Source organism: Nuphar pumila, chromosome 12 (genome assembly GCF_984573655.1).
Source record: "Nuphar pumila chromosome 12, dmNupPumi1.hap1.1, whole genome shotgun sequence".
NCBI classification, from domain to species: domain Eukaryota; kingdom Viridiplantae; phylum Streptophyta; class Magnoliopsida; order Nymphaeales; family Nymphaeaceae; genus Nuphar; species Nuphar pumila.
Genome location: NC_143260.1, coordinates 53,005,081 through 53,017,759, shown reverse-complemented (window position 1 = coordinate 53,017,759; position 12,679 = coordinate 53,005,081). Strand labels below are relative to the sequence as shown.

General features: G+C 39.5%; 1 protein-coding gene across 2 annotated transcripts; it reads left to right on the top strand.

The window, feature by feature from the left end:
• Positions 1 to 6,494: 6,494 nt before the first annotated feature.
• On the top strand, positions 6,495 to 9,964 carry LOC149820910 (WRKY transcription factor WRKY24-like). Of its 2 annotated transcripts, none has more exons than XM_089982409.1 (5): positions 6,495 to 6,878; positions 7,158 to 7,355; positions 7,498 to 8,183; positions 8,328 to 8,489; positions 9,185 to 9,964. In XM_089982409.1, the coding sequence occupies exons 1-5, from the start codon at positions 6,597 to 6,599 to the stop codon at positions 9,651 to 9,653; spliced, it is 1,797 nt and encodes a 598-aa protein (XP_089838535.1). In that variant the 5' UTR covers positions 6,495 to 6,596; the 3' UTR covers positions 9,654 to 9,964. The 2 variants fall into 2 exon arrangements, with proteins under 2 accessions (XP_089838535.1, XP_089838534.1); XM_089982408.1 differs by having other exon boundaries at positions 6,496 to 6,878; positions 7,495 to 8,183.
• The last annotated feature ends 2,715 nt before the right edge of the window (positions 9,965 to 12,679 follow it).

The window sequence follows — 12,679 nt, the reverse complement described above, 5'->3', positions numbered from 1 at the left end:
AGCAATCTTAAGCATGAAAGAAAAAAAAATGTGAAGCGAATCTACTATTGTGAATGGAAGTGAAACAAGCAATATAAGGCATGTATTAAACAATAAACCAGAATACAGTTCAACTGAAATACTTTTAGTCACATAAATACCTGACGCACAAGTTTGCAGGAAAGAATGTATACTCCGATTACTGCAAACAACATAGTAGCAGCAGGAGTTAATGAGCTGCTATAAAATGACATCTTGTGGCATAGGTGCTTGTGCATGTTCATACAGTAGAACTGAGAGCCTCATGGTGAAAAATATAAATGAGTGAAGATTGTAAAGTGAATATAACATGTAGGGGACTGTGATAAATGATGGAAATGCAACCAATATAGCTTCAGATGATACAATTTCAAACATGGGACCATCCAGCTTTAACAAACTCCAAAGGTGACTTCCATAGGTAGTCTATAGGCAACTCTTTATTCAGTTTGCATCTAGAAGGCCATGAATTCTTGCAGAATATCGTTAGATGATATACCATCGAGAACCAACTTCAAGAATACCAATGATGAAGACGGATAATACTTTACCTATATCTTTGAACATGCTCTTATGAACAAGACGACTTCCATTTCTAGAACCATTACCTGTCTAGTTGGGATGTCACGACGTCACTGTTACAACCATGCAAAGCTAATCGGCTGTGGGCAACGAAAGCACTGTTGCAACTCTGCAAAACTAGCCTGTTCGTGGACAACAGAAGCATTGCTGCAGCCAACATTTCCAAAGGGAGTATAGAAGAAACAAAGGGTTTTTGCATAAACTATGTATTACATGAAGGAAATGGGCTGGAACGTAACCCTTCATCTGCTGGCAAGTCTAAACATGAAAATCTTTGCATAGAGGCATCATGAGGGATTACGACATGATCTATGTCTGGACCCATATTTCCTGTACAGAGGAAGAGTCAATAACTTCTGAATCTGCTGGACTACATTAAAGCAGATGAATACCATACAACAAGGTCGGATTTTCACAAATGGATTTTCCCCTTTTTAAACATATAATACATGCAAATCGTAAGATAAAAGAAACGCACTTAACAATGACATCCCCCAAAAAAAAATGCATGGTATGACCTGTTGTGATCTTTCAACGAAACATTGGATGAAAAACCAAGAAGTTTTTATCATTTGGACAGAAGTAGAGGCATCTTTATTTCCCCCAACCATAGCACTGCTAATCTACAAACATAACTTGAAAAGATGTGGCTCCAAATCCTTTCCTGTATGACCATTGATTACATCCCTATCTCTGCCAAACCCATTTCTGCCTCTCTCGGCACCGATATCGTTACTTCTTGTCTTGGAATAATGGCAGCCGCCACACATGGATAACATTAAATATTTACCGGCCAAAGTCTAGGGTGGCCTTGCGCAAGATGCTAGTTATCAAAGTGCAGTGGCGAGTCAGATGAGCTTGATAGAATACAGGCAAGACATGAACATGAGGTCTGAATTAAACGAATCCGATATATCAAAAGAAAAGGATTTCTAGATGTGAAGCAACAGTGCTAAAAATAAATAAATAAATAAATAAAATAAAACTGAATGAAAATAGATAGATAAGATTACCTGGATGAAAATAAATGGCAGTCTACCGCAATACGAAGCATGAATATAAAATTACATGAAGCACTTGGGATATAAGGAATATCAAATTTACACTATGCTCGGTGATATTGAAGTCGAAGCGTCAGGGCCAACGAGGGCAAGAGACCCAAACATTTAAACGGGGATTCTATAGAAAATATGAAAATCAAGGAGAAATGTGAATTCTAACAGCAAAATTTTGGCTGGAATTTAGATTAACCCTGTCGGATCATTGAATCCGATGGGTGAACCCAATAATAGCAGCATAAAGAGAAAAATAAATACATACAAGAAAAGAGAGAAAAGAGAGAAAAGGAAAAAAAAAAAGAGCAAAATGATGTGGGGATGTGGTTATCCCATTGCTATCGCACAAAAGATAGACTGGTTTTGCTGAAAGCAAACCAGTGCTACCGTGGTGCTCTAAAAAGAGGGTGAACCAGAAGATTTGAAAGGAAAATCCAAGATAGCGAGGAGAAGTAAAAAAAAAATAAAAAAAAAGAAAGAAAGACATAAGCAAATGGGCAATATTCAGTAAATGACACTATTATGAAGGAGTAATAACCAGAGAGGATGACTCGCCTTGTTCGGAAGGTGCTGAGTTGGTGATGGGTGTTGATCTTCCAAAAGGGAAGCAATCGGAAGATTACAGTCGGATGTAGGGGCGCGATTGATGCTTTTGCTTCTCGGATCTCTGAGGGCGTCAGATGATGGAGATTACCCCTTTGGCCAACTAAGGATGCCTCAGCTCGACGGGTGATGATCGAAAGGAGCTTGGGGAATATGCGAATCAACCTCTCTTTCACTTTCCCTTGCTTTGTTTATGTAGAGAGGGAAGAAGCGTCGAGAAGGAGGTTGGTTGGAGATTGACGGATAAGGGAGGAAGGAGCATGATCGGAAGGTGGATGAAGGTCTGCGAGGTTGTTTGTGATGGAGGGCAGAGGGTTGATTGATCGAGGAAAGAAGAGGATCGGAGGGTGGAGGCCATGGATGCTTCCAGAGGGTGATGGTGGAGGCGTGCGAGAAGGAGTTTTCGCACATGGGGGTTTCGCGCATGGCGTCGGTCGTTGGCGATGGAATGTTCGGGATGGGCAGAAGATGGAGGTTTGTTTGGTGATGAACGAAGGAGGAGGAGCTCGGGTGATCGGCGATGGAGGGTTCGGGATGAAGCAGGAGGTTGATCCAATGGTAGCAATGGAGGGAACGAAGGTCGACGATGGGGAAGATTCTTCTGGAAGGAGAGCGGCGGAAGAAAGGGTTTTCGTAACCCTAAACCCGACTTTTGTTAAGGGGGTCTTCTTATAAAAATTTTCAAAAGGCCGGTCCTCTTTTTAAAGATTTTCAAAAAAGTGGTTTTAAAGAGTTTTAGCAAAAAAAAAGTTTCAAAAAGAATTTTGAACAACATAGTTCCTGGTTTTTTTTCCCATTTTTTTTGTATTTTTGGAATAAAAATCTAAGATTTTACGAGAAACAAAGATTAAACACTATTTTTTTTTGTGTTTTTTGCAAAATATTTACAAAAGGGAATTTTTTGAGAATTTAAAAGCTATTTTGAGAAAAAAAATTCTTCAAAAATGGGTTTGGACCCAAGTTTAGAGAAAATATTCGAGTTTTAAACCTCGAATTGAGAAATACAACTCGATGGATCCAAACAGATACAGGATGAACTGTCTGAGCCTTTCAGAAGGTTATTTTGGTAATTTTGAGAATTTGGTTTTTTTAAAAAATTGGATAGCGAAGCTCAGATTTGAATTTTGATAATGGATCCGGATCCAAAATTGAGTCTGATATATAAAATGAATTTAATTTCAATAAAACTTTGAGAAACAAACTGGTATTTAGATTTACTGACTCAATTACTCAGAAAATGGGGTCAAAGGCCAAAAAGAGAATATTTACCACATTTTGAAAAATTCGGGGTGTTCACAATAGGTACTTTGGAGGTCTTTAGAAGGTTGTGATAGAGTTTCTCATGTTCGAAAACTCTGACACACAATCTGCAATGCAGAGACGTTACTTGGCTCATTGAGAAAGCAAAAGTGCACGATCCAGGACACTAGGGTGCTCAGACTCTTGAAGGGAGCTGAACGTCCAGACCTAGGAGGTCTGGTTCATTGATAACCAGAGCGGTCACGAGAGAGGAGAGAGTGAGTAGAGAGAGAGAGTTCAAAGAACTTAACTTCATTCAATAATCAATAAAGGGTAACCTCATGCCTCTATTTATAGATGGAAGGCCTACGATAGAGTCCCTACTCAATTACCTATCCTAAGGCATTAAAAATCCTACTGAAAAATAAATAAAGGCTGAAAAAGGACTCTAGAGTCCTTCCTTCGACAAGACTCCTCTAATAGGGACTCCTCGAAAAAACAAATTCATAATTAATTAACTAAACTAATTAAGGACTCTTAAAATCAATTAACTAATTAACTTCTAGAGGTAGGGACATCCCCTAGGACTCTCCTAGATTCATGCCCTCTTCATGTGGGTCTATGTGTTAATTGGCCTGTTTCCTGGTTATGTCATGTGTCCAGCTCATCGTCTTCTTAGCTGAGAATTTGAACAAATAACCTTTTCTCAATTAGAAAAACCATGTCAGTTGCCATGTCATCAACCCGGAACCCACACTGTATAGGTCAACTCTCATGAGGCTTTGGAGGTGGTGTCTAGATCTTGGGCACTAGATCTGAATCCTCTGTCATTTTCTACATTGTAACAACGACATGTGATTTTACTCCGTAGTTAGTGACACATTTATATCTCTCTGCAAAATTATATATATGTGATCTTATAATAAAATATGCGATTTTACTTTGTTATTTATGAAGTTATGATTAAAGGAGGTTCACATAAGTTATATTTGTGTGCTTTGTGAGGATAACAAAAGATAAGGTGTGAATATACATTTTAGTAGGGGTTACAAGAAGGAGGTTCACACAGTATACAAGAACATTAGTATAAAATATATGATTTTACTAAGGTATTTGTGATGTTACAATCATAAGAAAGTTCACAAAACTTGTTTTTGCACGTTTGATGAAGACCTTAAAAATAGGTGTGAACATGCATTTAAGTGACCACTAAAGAAAAGAAAAAAAAAATTGCATGATATACAACGACTTTGGTATAAAATATGTGATTTTACTAATATGTTTGCGAAGTTATTATCATAAGGAGTGTTCACAAAACTTGTTTTTTGCGTGCTTTGTGAAGACCACAAAAATAAGTGTGAGCATACATTTAAGTGACAGTTAAAGATAGGAGAAAGGAGTTTTGCATAGTTTTTTGCAACTTTAGTATAAAATATGCGATTTTACTAAGGTATTTGCGATTTTACGAACAGCGAATACTACATAAATAATATAATTTTTTGTGCACTTCTTGAGGACTGAAAAAAAAAATATGTGCGAATATACATTTAAGTGAGGTTTGGCCTTAGCTGATAGGCAAATCAAGACCATATATCGTGTGAACTTAGTGAGATTCACTTGTAAGAGATACAAAAGTTTTAAAAAGTTTCTTATTTACAGTTTTGGATAATAGGTGGATTTTGAAATTTTTAGGTCGTACGATTTGTGACCTTTTTAATGATTTGCAGACTGTGGGTGAAAAAGTGTGAGGGAGAACATGTTCCCAGCTTGCTTGGCTTTTCTTCAAATGTGGCTGGACATCCAAAATCATTCCCTCTTTGTACCGTCATTGCGGGGACTTCCTGCATGCTTTTGTCAAACGGGCTTGTTTCTTACTCACGACCCGCTCTACACGGCGATAAGAAAAGCGTTCTGGCGACCTATGGGAACGCCCCTCCCTTTACAATAAAAAGGGGGACTGCTGGTTGGGATGTAGACAACTCAGTGTCCCTACCTCGGCCCAGGGTGGATGCAATGTGATTGCATACAAAAGAGTGTATTGGCTTCATAAAATACAGTTGAATCGGACAGGTGTCATACAATTGTTCAATCATATCACATCTGATCTTTGTCTCCTCGGCCGAGTTACTGAATCGTCATCGCGTGTCATCGTTAATTATCAATTTACCTAACAAAAATGGACAATATTCATATTCGGCTCCAACACAAATCCAATCTAACCTTCGTCCAGACTCATCAGATGGGACTACACCTTTGATAATATCTTCGTGAAATCAAAATTCTGATTGGAACTAACACTTTTGTCATCAGATGGTGAGTCGAGGAGAGAGAGCAGAGAGAGAGATGAATGAAGGTTAAAATCCAAACCCGTACGAAAATGAAGGCATGAATGAACTTACACTTTTGTCTCGTTAGTAAAATAACTAAAATGCTTTTAGGGATGGCAGTAGATCGAGGAGAAGCGGAGTCCCGTGTCGCTTTGCCTTGTTTGAACCGAGAATGGAGGACATGAAACGAGAATGAAAGAGAGAATGAAGGTTAAAATCAAAATTCTTACGAAAATAAAGAAAAGATGGAGGGCAAAATTTTGAGAAGAGGCGGGGGTGGAGACCTTGTCTCCCGCCCCTGTCCACTGCCATCTGAGCTATGGTTAGCCTCGACTCGACCTGAATCAGGTGGGGTCGTCCAGTTGAGCGGAGGCAAACACCCAGTGACGCCCACAGCGTCTACTCTGTCGTATCTGTTACGCGAAGGAGAGCCACGAGGCAAATGGCAAATTCTGATTGGAACAAAAAGGCTCAGTGCTTTCTTATCTGCAACGAAAAGAGAGGAGAGAAAAACAGGAGGTGAGAGAGAGAGAGACACCCCCAACCGCCTCAAGGGCCAAGGCAGCCCGTAAGTCAAAGCACGAGGTTTGACTGGGCTGCTCAAAAATTAAAAATTGCGTGTTTCCACGAAGATGCTTCGGCCTTCATCTGCGTTTCTCACCATTTCGCTGCTTCTCCCTTCCTCTCCCTTTTATCACCTCCACAAGTTCCTCTACTTGTTTTCTTTGAACAGGTCTTCTTCTATTCTCTCTCTCGTTGTATTGAACTCCTCATGACCAGCAGCAGCAACACCACCGCCACCACCTTCTCCGGCCTGCTCGCCGGAACCGACCCGCCGGAACGCATGGCCGGCTTTCCGGAGAGCCGTTTCGCGTCTTCCACGACGACGAGGAGGCCTCCTTCGGGAGTAGGAGTTCAAAGATTCAAGTCCATCCCACCCCCCTCGATTCCAATCTCCCCTCCAGCTCTCTCTCCCTCTTCTTATCTCTCCATCCCTCCAGGCCTCAGCCCTGCTGAGCTCCTCGACTCACCCGTTCTCCTATCTTGTTCTAACGTATGTAATTCTCATCTTCTTTTTCTGTTCCTACCCTTCTGTGAATACTATTCAAATGTTTCAAATTTTCTCTATGATGCTATAACAACATCCCTCTCTCATGTAACTATGAAATGGCATCCATTATCAGTCTATGTGAATTGATTTCTCTGTACTTGTGTTTCTAATTTGTTTATTTTGATTTGGTGGGGGATGTTCACAATTATGGGGTTGACGTCATTTGCAGGTTTTGTGAGGAACTGATTAGTTAAGTTTGCCTTTTTTTTCTTGGTTGTGCAGATTTTGCCGTCACCGACTACTGGGACTTTCCCTTCTCAGTGGTTCAAATGGAGCAATAACTTTTATGATTCTACGGCTGAAGTTGGTAATTACCAGCAGCAAGATGTCAAGGTGGAAGTGAAGAGCCTCTCGGATTTTTCTTTCGTACCAAACACCGCACAGTCGACCGGATCGGTTTTACAATCAACGATCTCCACGGTAATTCAACCGATCGATAGATCATCTTTTTTGGAACCGACTCTGTCTTCCCCTTAATTCTGTTTTCCTGCAGAGATGCTTTCTTTTCATTCTCATAAGTTTTTAAGTAAGAGAGCTAATTGGTTATTGGTGTCTTCAGCAGCAGGAGCCAATACAGAGGCAGCAACAATCATGGAATCAGCAGCAACAACAACAAAGCAGGTTCTCAGAATTATCAGGAGAGGCCTACACAGGATCATTGGGAAACAGCACAGTAGATACAACATTCAACCCTCCTGTTCAGAGAGTTCCGCCTGAAATTCCCACTCTGCAGGCAAATTCAAACAGCTTCCAGTCCAATCCTGGATTCCAGAATAACTCAAACCAGAGTTCTCAACCAATTCAGACACTGAAAGATCAGAAAAGGTCTGAAGATGGATATAATTGGAGGAAATACGGGCAGAAACAAGTGAAAGGCAGCGAAAACCCGCGTAGTTACCATAAATGCACACACTCAAATTGCCCAACAAAGAAGACGGTTGAAAGATCCTTGGATGGTCATGTTACTCAGATTGTTTACAAAGGCACGCATAATCATCCCAAGCCCCAATCGAGCAGAAGATCGTCGGCTGGCAATTCATCGCAGGTTAACATGGAGGCTGCTAAGGTCGACACTCCTGAAAATTCGTTGGTGGAAGCATCTGATCATTCTTTCATGAGCCATCTAGTCCAAGCCGATCCCTCTGGAACCCCTGACAATTCGTCACTGTCGTTCGGAGACGATGAAGTCGACCAGAGCAGATCGGCTGGGGATGATTTCGACGATGATGAGCCCAATGCGAAGCGTTGGTAAGATCTCTCTCTCTCTCTCTCTCTCTCTCTCTCTCTCTCTCTCCATTCATGATGAGCACAAAAACTACACTAAAGCATACAGATTCATATCTAGACAGAGTATGAAAGTGAAGTAGAAATTAACTGTGCCTTCTTTTTCAGGAAAACAGAGAATGACAATGAGGGTGTTTCTGCCTCTGCTGGTAAGACCGTTAGGGAGCCAAGGGTTGTGGTGCAGACGACCAGCGATATCGATATCCTTGAAGATGGTTATCGCTGGAGAAAGTACGGACAAAAAGTAGTGAAGGGGAACCCGAATCCGAGGTGATTATTCTTCCTTTTTTTCATCCATTTTAGCGTCCGAAATCCTAGTTGGTGAATCTTGACTATCTTGTTCCATGCCATGCACCACAAGCCCACAAACCAAGAAGCTAATGCTTGTTCCCTTTGCTTTTTGCTGACCTTGTGCATGACTCGAACAAAAACCAAACTGTATTCTAGCACCTATACATGTCTAGCTAGCCTATAGTGAGAGTGTTTCATGATGCTCAATCTACATACCTTGTTAGGGTGTGATGCAAACATGTTAAATGAACTGGGTTTTTCGTTTTTGTTTGCTTTTTTTTTTTCTATGATTCTGAACTCATAGATGTGTTTGGCATGATCAATTTACTAGGAATTGACATTCGAATCATATGTTTTCGAAAAAAAAAAATGATATTTGGTGCCTCAAAAATTTACAAAGATTTTGGACTGTTGATTTTTCCAACCTTGTAAAAACTCACCCATGTATCGGAATAGAACAATCCAAGAGCTGATCCTTATAAAATAGAGTATGTATATTTAGAATTTATAAATAAAACAAAAAAAGCCCACTAAACCTATTTAGCATGTTTGCACCACTCTCTTTTTAGGATATATAGTTATTGCCTATGACTCATGATTGCTTATTAGTTTCTCAAAGAACCATGTTGGCAATGCGTGCGTTTCTGACTTTTGGTTTTCTTGACCAACTGCAGGAGCTACTACAAATGCACAAGCGTGGGGTGTCCAGTAACAAAGCATGTAGAGAGAGCTTCGCATGATCTGAGGTCAGTAATCACAACATATGAGGGAAAGCACAACCATGATGTCCCTCCTGCACGAGGCAGTGGTGCCCATGGAGGAATCAGTCTTCTGCCAGCCGCGGAGGAGACCAGCATGGGGAGTTCCACATTTAGGCCTTCATCCTTCTTTAAGCATGCAAATCACATGACAAGTAACCACATCTTGGGAGGGAAACTGGAGCCTGAACCTCAAGCTTCATTCGTGCTTGACATGTTGCAGCAGGACGATGGTAGCTTGGCGAGGCCGAACTTTGGAAGCCCAATGGCTACTTTCATGGGCGAAATACGCTACCAACACCACCACCAGATGGGTGGTGGATTCTCAAAGGCCAAGGAAGAAACAAGGGATGACTTTGTGATTGAAGATTCACTCTTGTGTTGATAAGTTGGTTAATTATTCCTCACTGTATCAGAAAGGACCAAACTGTTAGTCTAGACTTGTTAAGAATTCTAACCCGTCATGACTACCGACTACCGGTGGTTTGTATTATCAGAAGTTCTATAGCATTTGAAGTTCTGTAACAGCTGAACGCTGAAGACTACTGGATTTATCACATCTGAAGACTACCAGTCTATGCAGAGTCATTAGTTGTATAGGATACAAGACTAACGTGTAGTCTTGCTTTGTTTTTTTTGTTATAAATACCGTACCTGTATGTTGAAGCCGATCGTATCAAGCATTAAGCTTTTCAATAACACCTGTGGTTTTTATATTTCTGCTTCTCTTCCTTTAGTGTGCCGATTTCCACATGGTATTAGAGATACACCACTGAGGCTGAGATTTTGTTATCACATCAATGGCGCAAGAAGGAGGAAGTTTGAAGGATATGTCTTTCAAGATAGAATCAAGTCAGGATACTTCTAGTCTCTTCTTCATTCATCACTCTGGTAATCTTGACAACATCTTGGTTTCTCAATAGTTGACCGAAAATAACTATGGCACTTGGAGTAGAGCCATGATGACTCTTAGTGCTAAAAATAAACTTGGTTTTGTTGATGGTTCTATAACTGAATCTAAAGAAGGAACGTTCGATCACTCATCTTGGTTTCGCTGCAATAACATGATATTATCTTGGATTCTGGATTCGATAAGTAAGGATATTACCGACAGTGTTATTTATTCCTCCACTGCATGACCTTAGTCGTGCCACATGGTAATACTACCACCCGTGAACCATCAAATGGGGTCAGACGAGAATCGGTAGCCCAAATTTAGAAATTCATAAACAAACACCAAAACCGACCTATGTATAGCCATTGCAATGGAGTCGGTCACTTCAAAGAAAAATGTTTCAAGCTGATAGGCTATCCTCCAGGTCATCGGCTTTATGACCCGAATTTTAAACCTAACACTGCTGCAACATTTTTTTGCAACGATCTTCAGGCCACTTCAACTGATTCAGATAGTGTTACTGATAAGGGTGATGGATTAAGTAATGTTGCGTCCACATTCACTATGAACAAGTATTATAAACTCCTGTCACTTGTAAAAAATCAACCCACATCGGTCAACTTTGCAGGTATAATTTTTTCATCCATGGTTTCTTCTAATGAGGTTTGGGTTATTGACTCTAGTGCTAGTCAACATATGGAAACCAAATCTCTTGATTTTCATAATCTCGCTTCATGTAATATACATGTTTCATTACCTAATACTAAACATATTCTTGTGTCGCATTAAGGTTCAATTTCTCTTCCTCAATTTAACATGGATCATGTTCTTTATATTCCTTCATTCAAAATGAATTTAAGTCAATTGACTAAATCTCTTAATTACTCAATAACTTTCTATCCTAGACATAAAATCGAAGATAATGATTGGACAAGGTGAAGAAAGAAACGTGTTGTACTTTCTACAATCAAATAATAATCTTCAAGCTTGCCTTACCACTGGAACCAATCATGACCTATGGCATAGACGACTCAAACATCCTTTATCTTCAAGAATGAAATTAGTAAAGTCACATTTAGATTTAGTTTTTGATCGTGATGATTCTCATTTTTGTGAGACTTGTCATAAAGCCAAACATACTAGATTAAAATTTTCCTTAAGTAAAATTAATACAGAAAGTGTTTTTGATATGATTCATTGCGATATATGGGGACCTTACTCTAAGTCTACCTTATCTGTTGCATATTATTTTTTAAGCATAGTGAATGATTTCACCAGAACAACCTGGGTTTTTTCTATTTTTCAAAAACAATGGTGTAGTACATCAACATAGTTGTATTTACACTCCTCAACAGAATGGGGTAGTTGAACGTAAACATTGACATCTTCTTGAAGTGGCCCGGGCTCTCCAGTTTCAATCAAACTTACCTATACGTTTTTGGGGTGAATGTGTTTTAGCCGCAACCTATTTAATCAATTGAACACCAACACCTAAACTTGAGGGGAAAATGCCTTTTGAAAAACTATTTCATAAAAGATTAGATTATAAACATCTTCATGTTTTTGGTTCATTATGTTATACGACTGACACTGGCCAAAATAAAAGTAAATTTGACTTGAGAGCCCCACATTGTGTATTTCTTGGATACTCATCCAAAAGGCATATAAAGTGTATGATTTAGAAAATGGTCATTGTTTTACCAGTAGAGATGTGATTTTTTATAAAAACATATTTCCTTATAAATCTATTAAAGAAAAGGAGGATGAAACTGTGTTGCCTAAACCTGTAGATTATGCCAAAAGTTAAGAAAACATTACCATATCACGTCCGTTGCAGGATTCAGTACTCGAAGCGCCTACCCATGAAACTTCAGATTCTTTCATGGAGCCTCAATTTGAAGTTGTAAATGAAAACCCTAATAGCTTTGAACCTGCGTCTTCCATACCTTCTTTCGAGAGTAGTCTTAGAAGGTCATCCTGACCTAGAAAATCCAATACATGGTTAAAAGAATTCTACTGCTTGTTGATTTCTTCACCAAGCCTGAACACGTCTTCAATAAAATGGTCCAAGCTAAGTTCTCACTTTCCATTATCAATGTTTATCTTTTTCAAAACATTTTCAAGTAAACATTCTTCTTTTCTAGCCTTTCTTGCTTCTACTCATGAACCTGATACCTTTGAAGAAGCAGTTCAGTATAAAGTTTGGCAGGATGCTATGAACTCAAAAATATGTGTTTTGTAAGAGAATAATACTTGGACTATCACCACTTTACCAGACAACATGAAACCCATCGGTTGTAAGTGGGTATATAAAGTAAAACATAAATTTGATGGGTCGATTGAACAGTATAAGGTGCGGTTAGTTGCCAAAGGATACTCACAACAAAAGGGCCTTGACTATAATGAGACTTTTGCCCCCATTGCAAAAATGGTTACGGTAAGAACTCTACTGATGATTGCAGTTGCTCACAAATGGGTGCTTTGCCAAATGGATATTCAGAATGCGTTTTTGCATG